The sequence below is a fragment of the Haliotis rufescens genome, unplaced genomic scaffold (genome assembly GCF_023055435.1).
Source record: "Haliotis rufescens isolate VD_foot unplaced genomic scaffold, xgHalRufe1.0.p SCAF_3, whole genome shotgun sequence".
NCBI classification, from domain to species: Eukaryota; Metazoa; Mollusca; class Gastropoda; order Lepetellida; family Haliotidae; genus Haliotis; species Haliotis rufescens.
This window is the reverse complement of record NW_025964001.1, coordinates 63,249,513-63,275,428: the sequence shown is the minus strand read 5'-3', so window position 1 is coordinate 63,275,428 and position 25,916 is coordinate 63,249,513. Positions and strand designations below refer to the sequence as shown.

General features: G+C 41.5%; 2 protein-coding genes across 3 annotated transcripts; both read left to right on the top strand.

Annotated features, from left to right (window-relative positions):
• Positions 1-12,446: 12,446 nt before the first annotated feature.
• LOC124132377 lies at positions 12,447-18,126 on the top strand. Its single transcript, XM_046496265.2, has 4 exons — positions 12,447-12,594; positions 15,783-15,929; positions 17,453-17,576; positions 18,049-18,126. The coding sequence occupies exons 1-4, from the start codon at positions 12,555-12,557 to the stop codon at positions 18,059-18,061; spliced, it is 324 nt and encodes a 107-aa protein (XP_046352221.1). The 5' UTR covers positions 12,447-12,554; the 3' UTR covers positions 18,062-18,126.
• A 1,711-nt stretch (positions 18,127-19,837) lies between these two features.
• LOC124132375 lies at positions 19,838-25,593 on the top strand. Of its 2 annotated transcripts, none has more exons than XM_048403264.1 (4): positions 19,838-19,981; positions 23,104-23,247; positions 24,491-24,614; positions 25,513-25,593. In XM_048403264.1, the coding sequence occupies exons 1-4, from the start codon at positions 19,942-19,944 to the stop codon at positions 25,523-25,525; spliced, it is 321 nt and encodes a 106-aa protein (XP_048259221.1). In that variant the 5' UTR covers positions 19,838-19,941; the 3' UTR covers positions 25,526-25,593. The 2 variants fall into 2 exon arrangements, with proteins under 2 accessions (XP_048259221.1, XP_048259220.1); XM_048403263.1 differs by having other exon boundaries at positions 19,841-19,981; positions 23,101-23,247.
• Positions 25,594-25,916: the final 323 nt, after the last annotated feature.

The following is a 25,916-nucleotide window of genomic DNA, read 5'->3' as shown; positions in this document are numbered from 1 at the left end:
TTATCCAGTGTATCATGTCTCCATCTAAGTCACCCTCGATTATACAGTGTATCATGTCTTCATCAAAGTTACCTACGATTATCCAGTCTATCATGTCTCCAACTAAGTCACCCTCGATTATCCAGTGTATCGTGTCTCCATCTAAGTCACCCTCGATTATACAGTATATCATGTCTCCATCATTACAAAAGACCTGCATCACTTCGAGCTTTCCTTCCACATCATGTTGATATGACTGAAATACTGCTGAAGGAGTTGACACGAGTATTGTAACCACGTATTCCTTCCATTTAACGACTCCCCCCACCCTTCCTCCTCGCCTTTTCTCTGCCACAAAGCTCAGTGTGGTTGCTTGCGTGTCGTACCCTCGATCGTTGATTCGATTATGGACAGGCCGCCACCGTCTAACTGAAACTTTGCTCGACTTCAAACAACCACAGTCAGAGAGAGAGAGAGAGAGAGGGGGAGAGAGAGAGAGAGAGAGAGACCTAAGAAAATATATGGATGTCTTTTGCTAATCACCTATCAGCGGCAATTATCTGTTATCTGACAGAGAGAGAGAGAGAGAGAGAGAGAGAGAGAGAGAGAGAGAGACAGACAGACGGAAGAGAATTTATGGATGTCAACTTCTGTGTATGCTTACTCCTTCATCAGGTGAATGAATGCTATGAGCCAGAGAGCATATGTATGTACATGTAAGGACAAAAAAGTAATAAAATAACAATGAAAAATGCACCCCTTACATTAATTGCGGCCTAGTCCAAAGTAGTTTGTATGTTATTGTTACTTTACTCTCTCGTGACAAACCTGTTGTTGCTGAGTTGCCATAGACAAGCTATTGTTATCTATATCTCATGAGCAGCCAGTGTGATAACCAATTATGTACAAGACTGAAACAACACGTTTTCAAATGAAAGACAATAAGATTAACTGAACGAATTAGATTAACTACAAAACCCCAGTGACAAAAAAAATATTTAAATATGGAAAATGTAAAGGAACGGTTATGTAGTCTGATGATGGCTAACCCACGGTGTGTCGAGTTCGTTGACTCACAGCGTGGAGACAGATCTTACTTGACAGCTTTATATAGACTGAACAACAGACAGCTTACATGCATCCTCTGGAAGTCAGTTACTGCTGGCTGTGATGTCAAATGCACTACCGTTGGTGCATTTGTCAGGAACAAGTCTACGCATAAAATCCAGACAACTTGACTTTCGTGAAGTTTAAAAACCAAAACAAAACATTATAAGAAACATTTTGGTGATAAAGATAATTCATAGCCTTAGCATGTTGTGGATCAATGCTTGTTAGGCGAAAACGAAGGCGACACAAAGGTGATTCGAAGGCGACACTAAGGCGGAACAAAGGCGACACCAAGGCGGCACAAAAGCGATTCGAAGGCGGCACAAAGGCGACACGAAGGCGGCACAAAGGCGGCACAAAGGCGACACGAAGGCGGCACAAAGGTGATTCGGAGGCGAAACGAAGGCGGCACAAAGGCGATTGGAAGGCGACACGAAGGCGACACGAAGGCGGCACGAAGGCGACACGAAGGCGGCACAAAGGCGGCACGAAGGCGACACGAAGGCGGCACAAAGGCGATTCGGAGGCGAAACGAAGGCGGCACAAAGGTGATTGGAAGGCGACACGAAGGCGGAACAAAGGCGACACCAAGGCGGCACAAAAGCGATTCGAAGGCGGCACAAAGGCGACACCAAGGCGGCACAAAGGCGGCACAAAGGCGACACGAAGGCGGCACAAAGGCGGCACAAAGGCGACACGAAGGCGGCACGAAGGCGGCACGAAGGCGACACGAAGGCGACACGAAGGCGGCACAAAGGCGATTCGGAGGCGAAACGAAGGCGGCACAAAGGCGATTGGAAGGCGACACGAAGGCGGAACAAAGGCGACACCAAGGCGGCACAAAAGCGATTCGAAGGCGGCACAAAGGCGACACGAAGGCGGCACAAAGGCGGCACAAAGGCGACACGAAGGCGGCACAAAGGCGACACGAAGGCGACACGAAGGCGGCACAAAGGCGACACGAAGGCGACACGAAGGCGATTCGAAGGCTACACGAAGGCGGCACAAAGGCGATTCGAAGGCTCCACGAAGGCGGCACAAAGGCGATTTGAAGGTGACACGAAGGCGATTCGAAGGCGGCACAAAGGCGACACGAAGGCGACACGAAGGCGGCACAAAGGCGACACGAAGGCAACATTTTTACGACCTGACTTTCGCTTTATATACTTGCCAAGCGCGGATCGGATACCTATCTAATATACCGAATTCCAATTTCCAACGCTATTCCCATTCTGTGACGTGATTCTGGACCTTCGTGATTGTATGAACCTATTGTAGGGCCTGTTACTGATTGCCGCTGTCACTTATTTGACCCATAATTGTATTGCCTCTTGTTGCTGTAAACCTAAACTGTGTGTTTCAATATAATTTCATTGATTAAATATTGATTTTATGTGATCAGTTACTGATTTTTATTCTGTACATACCGGTTTCTTGGTTATCCTTTGTGTTTCAATTTGGAGATCACACCATGTACCTACACTGTGTTGGATGTGTAATCAGTGATGTGGTGGTAATAAATACGACAGTTTTGTAGAAAATGGTGGTCCAGTAAGAGCTCAGAACTTCAGAAATGGAACATGATTCACCAACGTTCAATCTTAAGGATCTGACATTTTATTTGCTTGGAATGGGAGTCTCGATGGTGATAAAATATTCATCGACTTTTTAAACACCGGCAGTAGTGACAGACTATGTGGCATCAAGTCACACTAAGCATCCTGGTTTGGTTCATGTGAGTTAAAAAGAATGACTCCCTGATGACTTACATTTTAATTTACATTTGGCACCGTTTGACAATATAAAGTCGATCAAATCAACGTAATTATGTGGATGGGCAAAATTGTTTGTTGTTTTTTTATCACATTATTGTTTATATTTTTTATATAAATGTGATTTTAAAGTAATAACAGATACAAGAAGTAAGTGGGTGTGCTATTGTCTCCAAATTCAAGTATTTTCATTATCAAAAATGGACTTTTCAGAGTGTGAGGTCGAGCCCGGGACGAGCGATCGCACTAACTGCTGGGCTATCACGCCGCTCCAAATCACATCACATGTATGTACCTGACAGAATTGACTTTGTGGCACCTGTTGATAGTTATATTGGCATAGAAACTTCGAATCGTGCTATCACGAATTAGCGTTTGTGTCTTAATAAAAGGAGCATATTCCTTCAAAATGTTAGGGGATATTGAATAAACAGAAGCTACCAAAACCTTTTCATAATCATAAGAAATCTTCTTATTAAAAAGCAGAATTCAGTGTACGATCACGACTATAACATAACCATTTGTTTATGATTCACTATCAAATAGTGATACCAGGTGTTCACGAAAAGATGAGCGTATCCTGTCACCCGTCACAAACACATGCAAATGCAAGTCAATTGTTCACATGAAAAGACAAGGGAACATATGACACCTTGGCCAATGGGCTTCAGGTGAATGCTACTTTTTATGAAGAGCAGCCGTTTTTTACTTATTGTGCTACTGTTGATAATATTATATAAGTAGTTATATTTCTCAATTTACTTACATTGCGTTTGAAAGAAAAATGAAAAGTGAACAAAATATGTCATGCGTTGGACAATCTAGTTGGAGTGAGTGAGTGAGTTTGGTTTAACGTCGCTTTTAACAGTATTCCAGTCATATCACGGCGTGTCAGCTTAATGTGGGAGGAAAGCCCGAAGTAATGCAGGTCTCAGACCACTTCGGTGAAACCCACGAGCTCGGGTATGGTGCTGACAAACCTAGAAACATAATTGGGGCGAACCGGGATTCGAACCCACAATCATAGGTGTCTGGCGTGCCCAAGGGACGCAACTCTGCACAGCGAATCGCGGCACCTTAGACTACTGGGCCATCCGTGCCCCCATATTTGGAAAGTGTAAACATAAATGGATTACATACATCAAACCAACTTTTGACGAACGTGGACCAAGTTACATCTGCATGGTTTTCACACAAAAATTCAAACATCCTACTTATCTAAATGATTTAGTCCAGGAAATATGATGTGATATTAACCGTCAGTGTTGGATAAGCGCAAGAGATGTCTTCAAAAAGCATAATGTGTAGTTTCTTAAAAACTGATAGTCCAAATTTTGAATATATTTGACGGAAAACGTTTAGCGAGTCTTGCTAAGGTTTAGAAGTAATCTACCTATTGAAACTGGAGAAAAATACCTTTAACCGAAAGAAATGAAAGGTGATGAATTCCATTATTTGTTTATTTGAAAACGAACAAAATATTTTTACACAGGTTTAATACATTGCACTCCAAATGTATAAAATGAATTTACTTTCAATAAACCACGATTTGGAACATTTAGAAAAATTTTCCTTATTGAATAGCATAAAAACTGTTACTTTAAGTAATCTGTATATCTATGCAAGCATGCATGTTCGGCAATGATTCTATACATGTACATGTATGTGTTCCTAAAGTGATTTTGTACCTCTAATGACGATGATAGCGGCCCGAGTGTAAATAAAAGTTCAGTTAAGTTGAAAGCATCGTATGCACAGCTTCTGTTTAGTGTTAATACACTCACTTAAATGTCTGCGTGATTTGTTTGTTATTTAACGCCACACTCAGCGATAGCCACGTATAAGCCGACAGCCTGAAAACAAACAATGCTGGACCAGTCAAACCAGTGATTGATATCATGAGCACGATGGCATGCTATAAACCGAGTCAACGAGCCTCACTAACCGATCCATTAAGTCGCCTTGTGAGAAAAGAACTGGGGACCAATTCTAACCCCGACTGAGTGAATATTTTTATTGCACTTTAGGAACAAGATGGGGATGCGTGATCGGCTCAGCGTTATTATTGCTTTGTATAAATATAATTTGCCGATGATGTTTAACGATGCTGAGAGTATATATAGACCTCAACAATTGACAGATATATTGTGTGAAGTGTGTAACAGATTTGCAATAGAGGTAAACACAAACAAGAAGAAGGTGATGGTGTTTTGCAGAAGGGGTGTGTTGAAATACAATATTAAAATATTTCTGTATAAAAGATAGTTTTAAGATATCACGTCGGCGCTGCCATAGAGAATCAATATCTCGTTGTTTATTTTCCTACCATAGTTTCATAGAGTCGAACTCACATTTATCCCAACCGACATGTCTATTAAGATAAACTTGTAGATGTGAACAAGTTGCACACTAAAAAATGGTTTTGAGAGACTAAAGTACTTTAAGTCACATCTGTTGTTATTTTTTATTTTCAATCGATAACCTCAAATACCTTCAAGATGTAAAGAGAAATTTTAGAATGAAAATGGCCTGAATAGTGTAACAAGAATACGTTTGAACATTGGTGCCTTTCTTCATCTTGGTTTTCTTGTTATTCTCATAATGTATGCATTTGTATTCAAATGATCATTACATTTAGGTCTGCTGATCTGTTTCGGTGGATAATCGAGACTGGTTATTCTCTTGCCTTGACTTTCAATATTTTGTAAAGAATATTTAAGAAATGTCGCATATCTAGAATTTTAGTCTTGCACAATGACCGAGAATCATCTACATTGAATCAATCAAAACCAGTTCTAGTCTAGATTAAAAAAATGTTCAGCTAGCTATATTCCACATCCATATATACGAATCAGCCTTAGAAAAAAATGAAAAAGGGAAATATGTTTTGTTATAAAAAAAACATCTTTGAGTATGTGTTGGTCTGGTAAACGTGGTTCTCGTGCATACCATGCAAATACAAATGTGTAATTTGAATGTGTATGAATTATAGGCCTAATAGCCTACATTTCCGAAAGAAACCACGAACCAAGCCAATCATTTAACTTGGGGGATATTATTTTTGAATAGATACATACTTTCAAGAAACAGAGTATAATTTGACATTACACAACATTTGTTTCATAAATAGTATGTTCGTATCAGTCTTATTAATTTTAACAAACAGTATATACAATAAACAAACTATATCTACATTTAGCAACAAGAATTTACGCCAGGGAATAACAAGTCTCGATTATCCGTCGAAACAGTTTGCAGTGTTATTAACTTGCAAAATAATGATGAATATTATATGAATGGATCGCTGAAAATCATTTATAATACCAGGTGTTCGCGAAAGAGGTTAGCATGTCCTGTCCTACCCTGATCGACCATAGTGATTAAATACTAGTAGATCAACAAAAGTTGAATTCTAACTCAGAATACATGAAACAAAAAGTTTAAACGTAAACAATATTCATAGACACACAGCAGTATAAACGTGAAACAAACAATATCAACATTAAACAACCAGAATATAGTTTTATCAAAAGGGATTGTACCCGTGTTTTTTCAGGCGGACAATTGACTTGACTTTGCATGTGTTTGTGACGGGAGTCACCGGTGGGGGAGGATACGCCCACCTTTTGCGAACACATACTCCTGATATAGTCGGAATCGTACAGTCCGCTCTGTTTTGGCAGATATTTCTTATGAATATGGAAATAATTTTTATGTATATTTACATCAATGGGATCCTTATGCATTGATTTATATTGATCTGTGAGAATGCGAGATACCGTATGAACTCGTACCATTTCCCTATTTTCACATACAATTTTCAAATTATTATTCATATACAATACACAGACGTATTCATGGAATGATCACTTTAAATTATGTATTATTCACCATATCTAGAATTAGTATTCTTCTTGTGTGGACCGCCTCCGTGGTCTAGTGGGGGAGCGCTGCCTGAAGAGCGGAAGGTCCGGGGTTCGATACCCGGCTGCGTCATGTTAAAAGATGGTACTTGTTGTTAACCTGTCTGGTGCTCGGCATTAAGGGGCTAAAACAAGGACTGGTCGGCTCGGGGTCAGTATACTGTGTCTGAGTGTGATATTCATGTTAAACTACGTCACTACAAATCGGCATCAGTCTGGACAAGTACAAGCAGCCACGCTCACACACATACATGCACGTCGCTATATAAATGCAATAATGTTCAGTCTGTTAAATTGCTATTCTAACACATTTAAAATTTATTTACTGACGATACCGATTTTACTGACTATTTTAAAAGTGATTTTTTCTAAAATGATATAGTCGGAATCGTGCAGGCGGCTCAATTTGGCGGAGATTTCTTGTGATTGTGGAAAAAGTTGTTGCTTTTGATAATTTAAATCCAAAAAACGTTTTCATTAAATGATATTAATGAAACCAAACACAACACCTGTAATGCTTTTTCACACTGGAATTGATGCAGGTCCTATGTTGAAGTGACGCAGGTCTTATACGTTACGATTGTTCGTGATTTTTTGTGAAACAACGATCAAGGGTATGGTGCTGACCAACCAATATCAAAGGGGGGTCGGGTAGCCTAGTGGTATAAGCGTTCGCTCGTCACGCCGAAGACTCGGGTTCGATTCCCGACATTGGTACAATGTGTGAAGCCCATTTGTGGTGTCCCCCGCCGTGATATTGCTGGAATATTGCTAAAAGCGGCGTAAAACCATACTCACTCACTCCCCAACCAATATTATAATCAGGGTGTATTTGTTATCTTGAGGGGGGCACGGGTGGCCCAGTCGTCTAAGGTGCCGCGATTCGCTGTGCAGAGTTGCGTCCCTTGGGCACGCCAGAAACCTATGATTGTGGGTTCGAATCCCGGTTCGCCCCGATTATGTTTCTAGGTTTGTCAGCATCATACCCCTGCTTGTGGGTTTCACCGAAATGGTTAACGTCTGAGACTTGCATCACTTCGGGCTTTCCTCCCACATTAAGCTGACACGCCGTGATATAACTGGAATACTGTTAAAAGCGGCGTTAAACCAAACTCACTCACTGTTATCTTGAGCTTCTGGCTCACCTAAGGGACGCAACTGCTGTGGACGGCTGGGGGAGCCTTGCCCCGTCCTAATATAAAATATGTCTGCAGTGACAGACATGTTTTGTCAATATCAGCTTTTTATCCGTAAGATCGTGATCGCAATTACACTGACCCGTTTTGTTGAATACAGTTAGAGTATTACAACTGACTAGAGTAAGAGGTATTCTACAACAGATCTGTATATCAATTCTGTTCATGTTTATATTTGTATGTGTTTACTAAAATGATAAAGAGTGCCACGACTTTATTCTCATTATTATCTCCTGTGAGTATACACGCTATGGAAAACCTAAACATTTGAAAACCAGTCGTCGAAGTATATTGCATACCGAAATTCGAGTGTGTGAGTGAGTGAGTATGGTTTTACGCCGCTTTTAGCAGTATTCCAGCAATATAACGGTAAGGGACACCAGAAATGGGCTTCACACATTGTACCATGTGGGGAATCGAACCCGGGTCTTCGGCAAAACGAGCGAACACTTTAACCACTTGGCTACCCCACCGTCCCTCGAACTTCAAGGTTGAAAACCAACGCTTTTCAACAGTTAAGGCAGACCACAATAACATTTTGAATCAATCATGTGATTGCACTGCGAATAATGTGAAATTTTAACTTCAGGTTTTGAAAAGATAAGTTAGAAAAAAATGTATGTTTTGAATTAAGAACCATGGAAGTTTATGTACCTGATAACATTTGACTTTAGTTGCGTAATTTTCTGTTTAATCCTGTATTTAATTCATAATTTTCGAAAAATCAAATTTGGTGCAGGCCCTATAAATCTGACGGAAATATGCGCATTTAAGTGACAGTTTGTTTGTTTGTTTGTTTGTCTGTTTGTTTGTTAAACAACAAACAAACAAACTGTTTGCCACCCTCAGCAATATTCCTGCTATATGACGGCGGTCACTAAATAATCGAGTCTGGAAGAGACAATCCAGTGATTGATATCATGAGCATCGATCCACGCAATTGGGATCGATGACACGCATCAACCAAGTCAGTGAACCTGACCAGTGACCACCCGATCCCGTTAGTCGCCTATTACGACAAGCATAGTCGCCTTTTATAGAAAGCATGGGTTGGTGAAGACCTATTCTACCCCGGATCTTCACGGGTCACATTAAAGTGACCAGCATCTCCCACGATATAGACATAAATGGTACAATGGTATTTCAGTAATCTCAGGCTATTCTATTAATGGGGGTGCATTTCTAGCAGCCCGTTATATTGCTGGAATATTGCTAAAAGCGGCGTAAAACCATACTCACTCACTCCCTTTTATTCCTAGCATTTAACCAGGTTATAATATATATATACATTCATTTTAGAACAGAGGTATGTATGTTTCGCTATAAGTAGTAAATATTCTTCACAGCATAATTATCCGGGCTGTTTTTTGTTTGCGAAACAATCGAAATGTTGCAGATTGATGGCAGTCAGTCGAGAATAATTATTCTAATAACACACTGACGTCTCTCAGTGAAATATGAGGATGTGTACAGGTTTAGTCGACAAAGGGTTCGATCGTTAGGCTGACGTCGCGGTTACGATTCCCCATATTGGCACAGTGTTAGAATCCCATTGTGGAAACGAGAAACGTGATATCACTCACTCACGCACACATGCACGCACGCACTCACTCAACATGACTGTTTCCACGTGCGGTAATGAAATCACGGGTAAAATATACACGCTGCAATGCCTTAACCATTAATTAGATGAATTTATCAGTCGGTAACTAAAGGTCAAAAAACAAAATTCTAATAATTAAACAATTTTTTTGGTGTAAATTTCATACGTCAATGCCAGAGAATAACCAGTCTCTATTATCCGCGTTAACAGATTCCTTTGAACGTAAAAGGCAAAATAGTGGCGAAGTTTATATGAATGTATCACTAAAAAAAGTGATGTCACCAGGTGATCACGAATAGGGTAAGCATGTCCTGCTCTACCGGTAGAACCCACCGCTCACACTATGTTTATTGATAAAGGAACAGCCAGTTCGTAAGGTTGTGAGCAAACTGCTTTGTGTGCGGTGTGAAAACCATTCGTCACTACTCGCCCCTTTTCGTAACCTGTGGCTTGTTCCGGAATAACACGAGTTGGTCACGAATGCATTCGTCACCACTCGGCCCTTTCCGTAACCTGAACACGAGTTGGTAGCGAATGTCACGAATGGTGTGAAAACATCGATAGTGATTAAGATTAGAAAAACTATATCACTGACAACTACTGTTTCATAAATAAATACACATGCACATCGTTTACAGTTATTTACTGTTTTTCCTTTCTTAATTATGAAAAATATGCGAGTACACATGCATATAATTTTCAAAATTTTAAACCGGGTTCATCCACTAAGAATTAAGATATGTAGAAATGGTTGTCATTTAAGCTATGAACACCGAACAATTTCTCAAGAATACTTTGTCAGATCCTGTTTTGTACTTTATATTTTTTTTTTTTCAATCCGCCGTGTAGTGATAATTCTGTTTATTCGGCCATGAAAGGTAATGTATCATTAGGTAGTATTAGAAAAAAACATCTCAACGAGAAAATTATTTAGATGTGCTTGTCATTCGTCACGTGAATATATACGGAGCACGCACACCGGAAGTTGTCATTGTCACTATTAAATCACCTGATATCACATTCAAAAAATGCCATTGTCCATGTATAGCATTAGATATCGGATTCAAATTTACCATTGTCAGTAGACACATGTATATTCACTGAGCTTATTTTCAATGGTATCGTTGTCAGGAGATATATTTTGACAGCGAAATCATAGAAAGCCATTGCGATTGCACAGCTCTATATAATTTTAGATTTGACATTTTATTTTCAGAAATTGTATTTGCCTCTCTAAATGATTATGAGGAATATAATTAATAAAATTTCAAATTAATGAAAATAATTACGATATATAGTTTGATATTTTGGTCAAGACTTGGTCGTTGCAACAGTAATTTTGATATCGTCAGTCGTAAAGACTACTGAAATCCATTTATAATACGCCATATTCCACTCAAGTGAATGATCTTAGCGCTACAGTGTTATTATCCCAGTCAGTGGATCAGTGCGCACTCGATTTACATCCTCAACTCCCCGGGGAGTATACCCCAAGCTGCTGTGAGGTGCCAGAAGGTTACAGTCACATTTCCATCTCCTCCTACCGGGTACCCTTTCCATGTTATCTGTGTTGGAATTATTTCAGGGGGGCACAGTGGTATTAAACGCCACCATGAACGCTGTAGGAGTTCGAATCCCAATATGACAATGTTTGTTACCATACTCGCGACCGTGGTTTTCACAAACGTGTAAGAGCCTAAGAGCTGCTGACATGCCGTGATATGACTGAAAAACTGTTGGAAGCTGCGCTAACCCTTTATCACTTACACATCTATTTGCGTAAACGCTGTCACCTAGTGATCAGAGAAATAAAAGTGGCGTGCAAGTTCAAGCGTCACTGCCACAAGTCGTGAGCCACAAGCATCATTCGTCGGGGGTAGTTTGACATAGGTATTTTACGAACGTTTCATTCAATAACAAATCGTCTCCATACATCAGCCGTACTGGGCGGGTGTTAGACTACCATTTAACCTTTGAAAAAATTCTAGTGTATGGTTGGTTTTGCTAAATTGTCTTCTAATATATGATCAAAATGAAGGGTGTGAAATTGAAGAAATGTAGACTTGCCAAAGAATTGGATATTTGTTTCAGGGTTTGAGAGACTACACGACGTGTGGCTATACTGTAACTTGCAATGACAAATATTTGTCTAAATTATTATCCCAGTTCGCCCTGTAAGCACCATACCCATGATGTTGTAAACGTAAACGTCTCGGATCTTCATCGATTCGCGTTTTCCTCCTCACCAAATTACTGAGATGTGCTTATCTTTCGTCACGTGACTATATACAGAGCACCCGCACCAGAAGTTGTCATTGTCACGATGTATCACCTAATATCCTAATTTTAAGTTGTTTTTTTTATTTTTGTTTAACGCCGCACTCAGCAATATTCCAGCAATATGACAGCGGTCTGTAAATAATCGAGTCTGGACTAGACAATCCGGTGACTGACATAATGAGCATCGATCCACGCAATTGGGATACGATGACATGCATCAACCATGTCAGTGAGCCTGACCACTCGATCCCGTTAGTCGCCGCTTACGACAAACATAGTCGTTTGTAACGGCAAGCATGGGTTGCTGAAGACCTATTCTACCCAATATCTTCACGGATCCCGTACTTAGCATCAATGCGAACTTATTCATTATGGAGGTAATATGGCACACACGTCAATGACGTCATCGCCAGTCCCCGTTAGTCGCCTCTTACGACAAGCATGGGTTGCTGAAGACCAATTTTAACCCGGATCTTCACGGGTTCGGAACGGAAAGAATATCCATGAGACGAGAACGGAAAGTGTCCGCACTTCAACCCTATGCCGCTAAATCTTGACAAAGAAACTTTACCTAACTACCACGTGTTTTATCATACAGGGAAAAAACATCTGGCCGGTGACGGGCGTTGTGAGATAGGAGTGTCCCAGTAGGTTTTGAGCAGGAACACTCTTTCTCGGACAACTAGCAGCCATGAGATCTCTCAGCATTCTCTCCGTTCTAGCACTGGCAGGTAACATCACACCAGTCAATATGTCACAGTGCTTATGGGAACATTATAAGATGAATTATATTTTTCTTAAAACATTTTCAGATAAGGCTTGAGCAAGACCTGACAGGAATGTGTGTCATGCTGGTATATGTGTAGCTCAATAGTTTCAAATTTATATTAATTAATATTTATATTATATCTGAATCATGCCTGAAGGCGATGCGATATTACCGTCATTATGATGAAGTCCGCATTGATGCTATGTGCGGGTAATTTATCAGCAAAATGGTCTGATTTGGAGTGTTTCTTGACACGTTTTCGGATAAAGATAAAGGTCAAGGTCACGGTTTGTTCACGTGCCTGGTTGCCAATAGTTACATATGTCACTTGTGTTTGGTATAACGTCCCGCTAGTGACATCTTTGACAAATTTACCATTACGAATTCACAAGTTACAAAGACGTTTAGTGAAATGCGTTTATGTGACATTGTTAAATGAATGTGTGTGCTGATCTGATTAGTTGAAAAATTGGATCAGAGAACTCTTTTGGACTTTTCACTGTTTAAGAATACGTTTTCATATACATGTATAATATTTTTATCAATTACAAATTTGAAAAAAAACATGGCAAAATGGGTGTAACGTTAATTTAATATTAATGTTGGTCAATATTTATCAGAATAATTTTGATTTCGTATAATTCCTCCACATTATGCAAGTCATAACCAAGCGAGTTCAGTTATCATACATTGCATAAAAAATACAGGCATAGAATACTCAATAACACCCTCAATTTTGTTTTAAAAAACCATGTTTATGTATCTTTATTCCGATCTGCATTGTGTCCCCGGACAGGCTCAGTTGTGACGTAACATCAACACGTCTGGCCAATCAGATAGCTAGATTTTTACGAGTAATAATACTGATTTATTTACTAGATCTACGTGTGATTGTTTAGAGGTAAATACAAAGCTTATATTAGACAACAATAAATTAATAACTAGACTTATGTCAAATGTGAGGCATCTAATTGTTTTAACGCTGCTTAAAGCATCTTTGTACATTAGTCTGTCGAATGTGACTCACTTGAAACAAAATGGCATGCATGTCATGGGATAAAGAAAGAGGTGAGGTGAGGTGAAATGGGATTTAACGTCGCGTCCATGATTATTGCACTTATATAGCGACATATATGCACGTGTGTGTGCTTGTTCTAATCCGGACTAAGGCCAATTTTGTAGTGCTAGCCGACTGAGATACCATGCCGCGGTTTAACATGAATAACCCACTCAGACACAGTTTACTGACTCCGACCAGACCAGTCCTGTTAATGCCATCTTTTAACGTCTTTTGGTATGACGCGGCCGGAGATCGAACCCCGGACCTTCCGCTCTCCGGACTAGACCAAGGAGGCGGTCAGTAAAGAAAGAAGGGAACGAATAATCATTTTCTTTGGCTGTAGGTCTGTCTGTAGGTACAATAATATGAGTGAGTGAGTGAGTGAGTTGGGTTAAACGCCGCTTTTAACAGTATTCCAGTTATATCGCGGCGTGTCAGCTTAATGTGGGAGGAAAGCCCGAAGTGATGCAGGTCTCAGACGTTTACCACTTCGGTGAAACCCACGAGCACGGGCATGGTGCTGACAAACCTAGAAACATAATCGGGGCGAACCGGGATTCGAACCCACAATCATAGGTTTCTGGCGTGCCCAAGGGACGCAACTCTGCACAGCGAATCGCGGCGCCTTAGACGACTGGGCCAGCCGTGCCCCTACAATAACATGATGTGTAGTGGGTGTTTGGTAGTCAGGTTGGCGGGGATGAAAATATAACAGTTCATTCATTGTGGGCTAGGGCTGGGTAACTCGGGTACCCGGGTCGGTTAGGTACTGAGTAGGACCCGGGTACCTACAGGACAACCCGGACCCGTGGTTAGTCACGTGATATATTCTTTAATGAAACAAATTATTTAAAACTCTATGGTCGCACTATAAGTTACTAATGTTCTCATTTCTTCCTGACTATTATGTTTGAATAAAGATAAAACTTCATGCAGTAAACTTCAGTGTATGCATGACCAGATCGTTTTACACGTGTATCTAAATACATTTTGCCAGGGCTACGGTCAAACTTTTCCAATACGGACAGTTTAACATCTACAGCGGGTACCCGGGTAGGGTCGGGTAATAGGGTGGTGGGTACCCGGGTAGTAAATTTGGACCCGTCCCAGCCCTATTTCGGGCTTATCTTACTTGAAGATACTAAAATAATTGCCAGTCGAGGGCTGCCGCAACTTCTACCCTGAATGTCGTAGAGGTAGTTAAAACTGATATCCGGTGATCTAAATGTCTACTGTATTTGAATAGGACATGGTTGAGCTAGTCTTGGCTATCCCTGGCTTGTTACCTGTTGTAATAATCCACATTTCCATGTCCGCATCCAGTCCCGATCAGCCTGCAAAGGCGGATATGAACTAACTGGGATATTCCTGATAATGGCGGTGTCTATCAAAGCCTGTTGTGGCGGGTAGTTCGACCCCGTGGTGTTTTCCAGAATAGTCCCGTCGTTAGTCATACAGACCCTGAAACAATATGTACAAAACAGCCCATGAAAGTCTATAATAGTGGGCAAGTGTAGATTACTGCAGTTTCTGGATGTTCATTTCATGTTAGCCTATCCCGTTGTATACCCCGCGTGTCGTTAGAGCCGTTAATAGTGAGTGAGTGAGTGAGTATGGTTTTACGCCGCTTTAAGCAATATTCCAGCAATATCATGGAGGGGGACATGAGGATTGTCTGGTAAGAACGAATAATTTAACCTGGCTCACTGTGTTATTTTACTCCTCTTCATAATGTTCATTATTGCCGCCACTGGAAACCAGTGCCTGGTTTCCTGGGTATGCTGCGCTGGCGCTACACTGAGCGAGCGCGGCATACCCAGGGAACCAGGCTGCCTGGCTCAAAATCAATTATCTCCCCTTTCCATAGCTTGAATCAAGCTCCTTCCCAGCGCGTGTCACCTTCGTTACACTCTCGTATAGACAGTTCCGCAAACGGGCTATCGCTGTGAGGAGCTTGAGAACATCGCTCCTGGGCTCGAAAACAATCCACTCACTCACTGCATTCGTCACCACTCGCCCCTTTCCGTAAGTCCCGGAATAATACGAGTTGGTCACGAATGTCACTCACTGCAATGCTCTTTCTTTTACAGCATGCGCCTCTGCCATCAGCCGAAGGGAAACGTGCAGTACCGTAGCAGACTGTTCTGGGATTACATCTTGTGGAACCGCAGGGTCTCTCATCTGTGACAACGGCCAGTGCACATGTACAAATGTCTGCGATCCGGACCAAGACCTCGGTAAGAAGCGAGTGATTCGTTGTGCAGAGTTGCGTCCCTTGGCGTGCCCGAAATCTATGTTCAAGGAATGAGTTCTTGATGCCCTATTAGCACCATGCCCATGCTAGCGGCTTTCACCGGAGTGGTAAACGTCTGAGACCTGCATCAATTGGGACTTTTCAGGACGTTCAGGATGCCGTTGTACAACGCGATCTTAGCGCTAATTTTGGTGATCGTCACTCCCACACCTTACCATAGAGTTACGACAGTCTTAGCGCTAAGGTGATCGTCACTCCCATACCTTACCACAGACTTACGACAGTCTTTGCGCTAAGGTGATCGTCACTCCCACACCTTACCATAGACTTACGACAGTCTTAGCGCTAAGGTGATCGTCACTCCCATACCTTACCATAGACTTACGACAGTATTAGCGCTAAGGTGATCGTCACTCCCATACCTTACCACAGACTTACGACAGTCTTAGCGCTAAGGTGATCGTCTCTCCCATACCTTACCATAGAGTTACGACAGTCTTAGCGCTAATGTGATCGTCACTCCCATACCTTACCACAGACTTACGACAGTCTTAGCGCTAAGGTGATCGTCCATCCCATACCTTACCATCATCTTCCCAAGGCAAAGGAGTTAACTGACTATAAAAGTCCAGTTTCCACCCTTGCCGAACTAGGCTGGTGTTATGGAGTTACGTTTTGTCTGGACTAACGAGTCTATGCATAGTTCAATCAAAATCGCGAACCGAAATCAAAATCCGGTTCGTAAACTGTCGTGCAGATTTCGATCGATTGCAGGGTTTGCAAAGCATGTGCATCGCCAATTCGTTGTCAGCAGATATTTTCCAAATCCTTTCATGTTTTTAATCAAGGTGCTCACGTGATTTGATGCATTTCGCGATGTAAGACCCGTTTTATCACAATATAGATCTTGAGTATCGATCAGATCGTCCTGACTGGGCGCCACCATTTTGTGTGAAGCAAACGCAAGTGATACGAGAGGTGGAATTTGATTGGTCCATAGGAGAGGCTTAGAAGGGACATAATTGGTAATAGCCACTGGTGGCGCAACGATCGAGCCCTGTAATTCCAGGCTAGTTCGGTAAGGGTGGAAACTGGACGTTTAAAGTCAGTTAACTCCCTTGCCTCGGGAAGATGCCTTACCATAGACTTACGAGGTTGTATTGTTCAACGGTACCCAGGACTTTGAGTTGATGATGTCGCTGTAAATGTTATAAATACGGTATGATGAAGCAATGACCGACATTTCTGACCATATGCCGCATCCTTAAAGGGGGACTCTCCTCCACGATCCGGTGGCAATCGGAGTCTAACGTTGTATTTAGTAACGTGTGTGTAATTGACTCGTTTTCTTTGAGTAATTGGAGCAATAATCAATGTCAAGATTGATACGCCATAAAGTTTCAGTTTACACACAAAGAAAATTGGTTTGGAAACACTTGAATCAAATTTGCTAACACTAACAATTAAGGCTCACTTTAATGATATTTTGTTTTGTTGTTTTCGCAGCCAAATGTTCCAATCGTAACCAATGTCTGGCCCGTTTCTTGGACGGGGATATTAGCTGCAATTGCGCTCGCCCATGGCGATCCTTCCACTGTATTGACAGTTACTGCCACTGTGGATACCCAACGTAAGTACGGTGCTCACATTATCGATCACTGGTTTGTTAGTCCCTGAATCCGCTCCAATAGTTTCAATTCGAATGACACGAACTAAAAAAATACAGTAAACTACGGTTATTATTTTAGTTCGTAATAACCGTACTTCGTTATAAGCATATATACAACAAATGGCCTTGGCTAAGAAATAAGTTCGTTATATTGGTCAGTTCGTTATAAGAGTGTTCGTTATAAACGTAGTTTACTGTATTCCAATATTATTACACTTGTGCGAGAGAAATTCTGTGGGAAGAACAAGAAGATGGTATTGTCACTTCCCAATGGAAACTGTGATAGCGAACTGGTCTGGGATTTTTTATAACAATATAATTGAGACATGCCCTTAATAATCGAGGATGATGTAACGATAACAGGCTATGGTTTTGTTTCACCTTTGTGTATGATGTTTCAAGGATTGATAAAAGCATATTTTCTTCATTTCAGCTCCAGGAAATAGTATCCTACTCGCTGGGACTATATGATGTATGAGTAACAGTTTGTCGATAAATTAGGTTTGTCCTATTCCTAGTTTTGTTTTTATAGAACAGCAGTTAGTAGATTCTGCAACTGTTAACAGCTGTGCTGGAGTAGCCTCCCTAGGCCTTTAACCCGAAGTTACCAAGCCCCATCCCAGCGCGTGACACCTTCGTTACACTCTCGGTAACATCGCTGCCACCAATCATTCGTCACAACTCGCCTCTTTCCGTAACCTGCAAGAAGACTCGTCCCCCTATCGATGAATGTTATGTGCGAAAATACGACAAACCAATCAGAATGCGCGTATGATTTCAAGTTCTTCGTCAAAGAATCCCTCAGAAATATGTTTTGATTTTACATATGTCTTGCACCTAAAAATAAACCCAAGGCACAGATACATGTGTTCAACCGTACTGTATAATTCCGCATGTCCAGATGTGCTTTAAATTGCATCTGAAATATATATAATATACCGTATGGGGAAATATATGTGAACCATAACCCGACGACTTGACAATTATTTTTAGGTATGCCCGTTTGCGCTAAAACGGAATCCGGTCGCAAAAATGGCCATGAGAGGGGCACGAGTCGCTATTCGGCTTGTCCCGGAATAACACGAGTTGGTCACGAATGGTGTGGGCGCGGCCATTACACGAATCTTGAAATTTGCCTTCTAACCCCAGATGTAGTAACGTTCATACTCTTGTTTATATCTTTGGGAATGCAATCATACGAATGACCATATTTCCCAGATGAATTTACCGTTCTGTTTGTTTGGTCAGATTGGTTCGAGATTGCAGACGAACCTTCAACAACCTTCCCACTTACATTCTTACTATATCAATTACGTGACAGTTGTAATGAAACAGAAATTCAAATTGACAAACAAAGAAAATAGTTTAGCAGGGTAACACTATTCGGCGTCACGGCAGTCATCACTTGTTTGTAAATATAACGGTTGCGAGTTCAACTCCAAGCATGGTTGGGGCCACCTATCACAGTGGGGAGTTTTGACTGGTGGCAGCGACAGTATAGAGAGCTTCGCGAACGGGCTATCGCTGTGAGGAGCTTGCGTATTCTTCGCGAAACGATCGCAGCCCTGAAAATATCGTAAAGTTATCGAAAGGAAAGCGGAGGCTATCGTAGTTTTTTTTCGAAACTATCGTAGCTCTAAGATATCGTAAGATTGTCGTCAATCTAACGTAGCCCCCAAACCTGTCGTAAGTTAATTTTATATTCATTCAAGATGGCGGCATACTTTACCATGGACATTTTTCATGATGAATTGACGATGAATTGATGACAAGATCGAGGATATTCTGAGACAGAACGCTTAACGACTTGGAGCTTTTTTCCCGCGATAGATGCATTCTGGTACGCATATGTCTCGAAATATCTGCAAATATTTCCTCAACCATTAGACATTCACATAAATCGTTGACATTAGAACTTTTAGATAAAAGCGACAAAACCCTTTCCATATTCATAAATCTTGCTAACAGCAGTCGATTGTACGATTTCGATAACCACATTCATTAAGCAAAAACAAATAAAGTGCATGTTATCCATTTGCCTGTATGTCATCCTTAAACATGACACATCCAAATTCATGATACTATGTATAGCAATAGATTACACTTTTTGTAAGAGATCTAAAGCCAAAGCTGCTGATAATACAAGAACGGCGTGCATTCCCACACAAACCAGGTTACAACACTACCAGAATTCGTGACAATCACATAATATAAATATCTTTCCACGAGGCAAAAACGTCCGTGACCAGCTTACGAGCGTTTGAGATAGGACTGTCTGCAGTAGGTTCTGAGCAGGAAGACTCTGGTTTTGGACAATCCAGCAGCCATGAGATCTCTCAGCATTCTCTCTGTTCTGGCATTGGCAGGTAACTTCATACTAGTCAATATATGTCACAGCTGAAGTAGGAACTTTATGAAAAAGATTATATTTGTCTTACAGCCACACTTAAATATAGTACATTACTGTCATATCTATACTGAACAACAAAAGTTCCTGTGACATTGAATAAGATTTAATGCAAAGTTATGTTTTTTACCAAATCTGAAACAGACTCCTGTAAGTGTTCAAATGGTTTAATTTGCCATACTGACTGCAGAAAACGCGTGATTTCATAAAAAAACCATGAGCATGCCAAAATGTCAATTTACAAATCAATAGCGTGTGTGTCCACCTCTGGTTGCGATGCAAGCAACATATCTTCGTTTCATGGAATGGACCAGGCGTCGCACAAAGTCCTGTGGGATATCTGTCCATATCTGCTTGAGCATGTTTCGAAGTTCCTGGAGTGTCTGTGGAACACGTGGTTGACGCAGAAGGCGCCGATCCATCTCATCCCACATGTGCTCGATTGGTGAGAGATCAGGGGAGCGAGCTTGCCAGGGGATGACATTCACGTTGTTCTGTTGAATGGAATCCTGAACAAGTCGAGCAATATGAGGCCGGGCGTTGTCACGTTGAAAGGTAATGCCTGGGCCATGACGACGCAAAACCGATAGAACAACAGGGCCGATGATCACGTCGCGGTAGCGCTGTCCATTGAGATTTCCCTCTACCACTATCAAACGGGTCCTCTGTCTTGCTGTAATCCCACCCCATACCATAACGCTGTCGCCCTCGAACCGATCTTCTTCCATGACACAATGATTGACGTAACGTTCACCTCGACGCCGGTACACTCGAATCCGTCCATCGCTGTGGCTGAGGTGAAAACGAGACTCGTCAGTGAATAGAACTTGTCCCCACTGCATGGCCGTCCAGCGTAGACGCTGCCTGCACCACTGTAGACGTGCTTGACGGTGGTTTCCTGTCAAAATGGGACGTCTGACGGGTCTTCTGGCGACAATCCCTGCACATCTGAGGCGGCGACGTACGGTTTGTGAAGATATTCGTCGAAGGCCAGGTATGCTTCTTGCAGCCACTGTTGCTGGCTGGAATCGATTTCGTAGGTGTGTTGTTCGAATCCAGTTGTCTTGTCGATTATTGGTTCACGTGGCCTGCCACTCCGAGGATGGTCTCTGACTGCATTCGTCTGTTGCCAACGTTGCCAGAAACACCAAATGGTGTTTCTGTGTACGTTGAATTGTCTTGCAACATCACGTTGACTCGATCCTGCTTCAAGCATACCAATGGCTCGCAGACGCTCATTTTCGGACAGGCGTGGCATTTCGTAATGTTGAATAATTGCGTAATTTTGTTCTTTTTCTGAGTGGTTGTCAGCACCATGGTAAACAACGCATATGGAATCCCGTTAACGCACACGTTTTTATACCCATTCTTGGGTAATGAAATGCATGGGGCTTGCATAAAAGTCAACTTTTGCATGGAATGCATGCTTTTCTGTAGCAGTTGCGTTTTTGTGACTTGAATCCATACATGTACTACAATATTGAAAACCAAACTTTCCTTGTTCGAAAAATACACTTAAATATTGGTGTCACAGGAACTTTTGTTGTTGAGTATATATTATGGTAATGAGGCCTGTGCACTGTGTGCTGCCATAGTGGGTTCTAGTATATACAACGCAAATAGAGTTGTTCCACACATCTCGACACACAGGCCTATATGTACATCACATCTCGACACACAGGCCTATATGTACAACATATCTCGACACACAGGCCTATATGTACATCACATCTCGACACACTGGCCTATATGTACAACATATCTCGACACTGGCCTATATGTACAACACATCTCGACACACAGGCCTATATGTACATCACATCTCGACACACTGGCCTATATGTACAACGCATCTCGACACACATGCCTATATGTACAATATATCTCGACACACTGGCCTATATGTACAACACATCTCGACAAACTGGCCTATATGTGCATCACATCTCGACACACTGGCCTATATGTACAACACATCTCGACAAACTGGCCTATATGTACAACACATCTCGACAAACTGGCCTATATGTACATCACATCTCGACACACTGGCCTATATGTACAACACATCTCGACACACTGGCCTATATGTACAACACATCTCGACACACTGGCCTATATGTACAACACATCTCGACACACTGGCCTATATGTACAACACATCTCGACACACTGGCCTATATATACCACACATCTCGACACACAGGCCTATATGTACAACACATCTCGACACACTGGCCTATATGTACAACACATCTCGACACACAGGCCTATATATACCACACATCTCGACACACTGGCCTATATGTACAACACATCTCGACACACAGGCCTATGTTCAATTGCAACTACTTACATCGTATCGTTTGCCAGTTGCGCCTTTAGCAAGCGTGAATCGTGTCATAAAGTGTCTATTTACAGCAGGTGTGTCTGCCTTGATCAAGCGTGAATCGTGTCATGCAGTGTCTATTTACAGCAGGCGTGTCTGCCTTTAGCAAGCGTAAATCGTGTCATACACTGTCTGTTCACAGCAGGTGTGTCTGCCTTTAGCAAGCGTCAATCGTATCACACAGTTTCAGTTTACAGCAGGTGTGTCTGCCTTTAGCAAGCGTCAATCGTGTCATACACTGTCTTTTCCAGCAGGTGTGTCTGCCTTTAGCAAGCGTGAATCGTATCACACAGATTCAGTTTACAGCAGGTGTGTCTGCCTTTAGCAAGCGTCAATCGTATCACACAGTTTCAGTTTACAGCAGGTGTGTCTGCCTTTAACAAGCGTCAATCGTGTCATACACTGTCTTTTCCAGCAGGTGTGTCTGCCTTTAGCAAGCGTGAATCGTATCACACAGATTCAGTTTACAGCAGGTGTGTCTGCCTTTAGCAAGCGTCAATCGTATCACACAGTTTCAGTTTACAGCAGGTGTGTCTGCCTTTAGCAAGCGTGAATCGTGTCATACACTGTCTTTTCCAGCAGGTGTGTCTGCCTTTAGCAAGCGTGAATCGTATCACACAGTGTCAGTTTACAACAGGTGTGTCTGCACTTAGCAAGCGTCAATCGTGTCATACAGTGTCTGTTTACAGCAGGTGTGTCTGCCTTTAGCAAGCGTGAATCTTGTGTCGCAACGTCTGACTGTCATGGGATCACATTTTGTGCGACAGACGGTCATCTTATCTGTTCCAACGACCAGTGCACCTGCACCCATAGCTGCGACAAAGACCAGGACCTTGGTAAGACGCGCGCCTAAAACATATCCAATTTCGATATTTTAAGGAAAATGAAAGTACTATTCTTATAGTCCTGCCCACTTGAAACCGAATCACGAAATATCGCGATGATTACTTAATGGAGCTGGATGCATGTCATCTTCAAGAGGCAAGGGCGTTAACTGACTATAGTCCAGTTTGCAGTTAACTCCCTAGCCTCTGGAAGATGGCTGCATGTGTGCCAATGCTTATAGTGAAAATACTACTATAAAGTGAAAACAAGCCATTCCGCCGAATATTATTAACAGTAATGACAAAAAATAAAAAATGCGCTTTTCAAAAAATGTCCATTTTACTAGCGATAAAAATCATCATTGAGTTTTGATCACGTGGTTACAATCCGGGTACGAATCGACAGTCAAGTGACTGCGAGCGGCTATTTTTAGCAGAGAACTTGGTCAGTAGCCCTTTAAATACTTCACCTGCACGTGTTTTCTTTCAGTTCGTGCTGGTACTGTACGTACGCGGCACACGCTGCTAATAATAGCCCCCCAAAAGTCGCCTGACAGGGCTTACCCGGAAAGTAAACACGTGATCAAATCTCAGTTATTATCTTAAATATTGTCCTGCGACAATACGTTAGTACTTTTTGCAATATAGTGGCAACACCCTACATGTTTGAACACACATGCATATGTTTTCTGTCGACCCACACAATGTCAATGAAAAATATGAAAATAAATATTTTTATTAAATACATTTTCTTAATTTCATCCAGGCTACGATAAACACCTTGCTAATAGAATATTTATTTTTTTTAAAGTAAGAATATGTGACCTTAATGCAGAAAGTTGGAGTAATGGTGGAACGTTGTGTACCCTTCCTGTTTACTTAATATAAAAATATTTACAACATACACGAAAAAGCATGTATACCTACATTCAGCACTAATTCACTTTTAGTGTTGTTTTTTGAGGATTGTCAGCACCATACCCATTCACCAAAGTGGTAAACGTCCGAGACCTGCATCACTTCGGGCTTTCCTCCCACATCAACCTGACACGCCGCGATATAACTGGAATACTGTTCAAAGCGGCGTAAAACAAAACCCACTCACTATATTTTTAGACCATTACATTTTTGCTGCACATGACATTACTTTTATCATGGAAGGATATAATTGTTGCAAAGAATGGTCAACGTGACGTAAAACTAAATTTATTGAATTCAACTCTATCAAAACAAACCTTTGTTTATTTATTATCAGCCATATGTGCCGACAGGAACGAATGTCTGTCCAGATTCTTGAGTGGCTCCATCTCCTGCACGTGTCCTCTTCCGTGGTTGTCATTCCACTGTATAGATCAGTACTGCCACTGTGGCTACCCATCGTGAGTATGGTGCTCATCTTATCGATCACTGGTTTAGTAATATATGCCCGATGCGGTGGGGAACAACGATGTTATTACAAACATGACTCTTTTTTATCAATCTCATTAAAATGATATCTTTGTTCTCGCTACCGCTAAACAACGATATGAGGACATCCCATTAGGTGTCACGTCAGAACGACCTTTTTATCCGGCCAATCAGAGCGTCGCTTACCAGATCATGAAAGTGACAGTCGGAATGTGATTTCTAATCATGCAACACGGGGTATTCCGAACGATAGTTACGGGCTAAACGACTGAATCCATACAATCTAGACCATACATTAGCCATTCCAGAATGTTCTTTTATTCAGGTTTCAAATTTTTAATCGAGAATTTGTCAAAATATGTTTCGAAGCGTAGTTGCCAATTTGAAATTAGTGCCGTAAAGCACGAGAAAGCTGCCTTCTGATTGGCTAATGTCGACTTCTTGTCAGTCATTCCATTGGTCGGTCAAAGTTCGCGCAAAGTCGTTCTGACGTGACCCGTTATGGGGTGTTCTCAGATCATTGTTTAGGTAGCGATAACTAAGATCTGATTTTAATGAGATTGCTTTTTTATTGATAACTTCTTTTATTCTTTGTAGTTTCAGAGCTACTTCTTGCTCCATCATGTGAAAGCTTAGTAAGTGCATCAAGCACTGCATGCGGGGCTGCATTCGGTCATCTTTCCGCGAATCCTGGTATCATAGCTGTGTGATATATGATTATGATTATGATATGTCGAGAATCGCACCATCGACCATTTTTCGCAGAGATGTCTTATGATCATAGAAGTTTTTTTGTCGCTCTTGTTTACAATACCATGTACAAGAACTCATTTCTGTTTGTGTTTTCTGAAACACCTTTCTCTATTTCAGGAGCAGCACATAACGACAGACCTACCCGCTGTAATTGTGTATGCCCCGATGTATAAAATAAACAGGATGTCTTAGACTTAATGTTGTGCTGTTGTTTACAGAAAGGCAGTAGTTCTGAATCAATATAAGGTTATTAAAGAGGTTCCGGAACGGTGTTTCAGTGTGTGCCGCTTGAGAAATGCAATTTGCACATAGCCAATGTGACGTGGCGATTAGTGGCGAACGTCAATGAACGCGGTTGGTGAAGTAAGTATGTATACTTTGTGGTCGTTTATGGAAAATATTAGCTGTATATTTAGGACATATTTCGTCACCGTCAACAGCTTCATTATACGTTTGAACCTAACGTCTTTCACTGCTGACTCCATGCATTTATATTCGTATGATTCTTCCTTGTTTGTTTG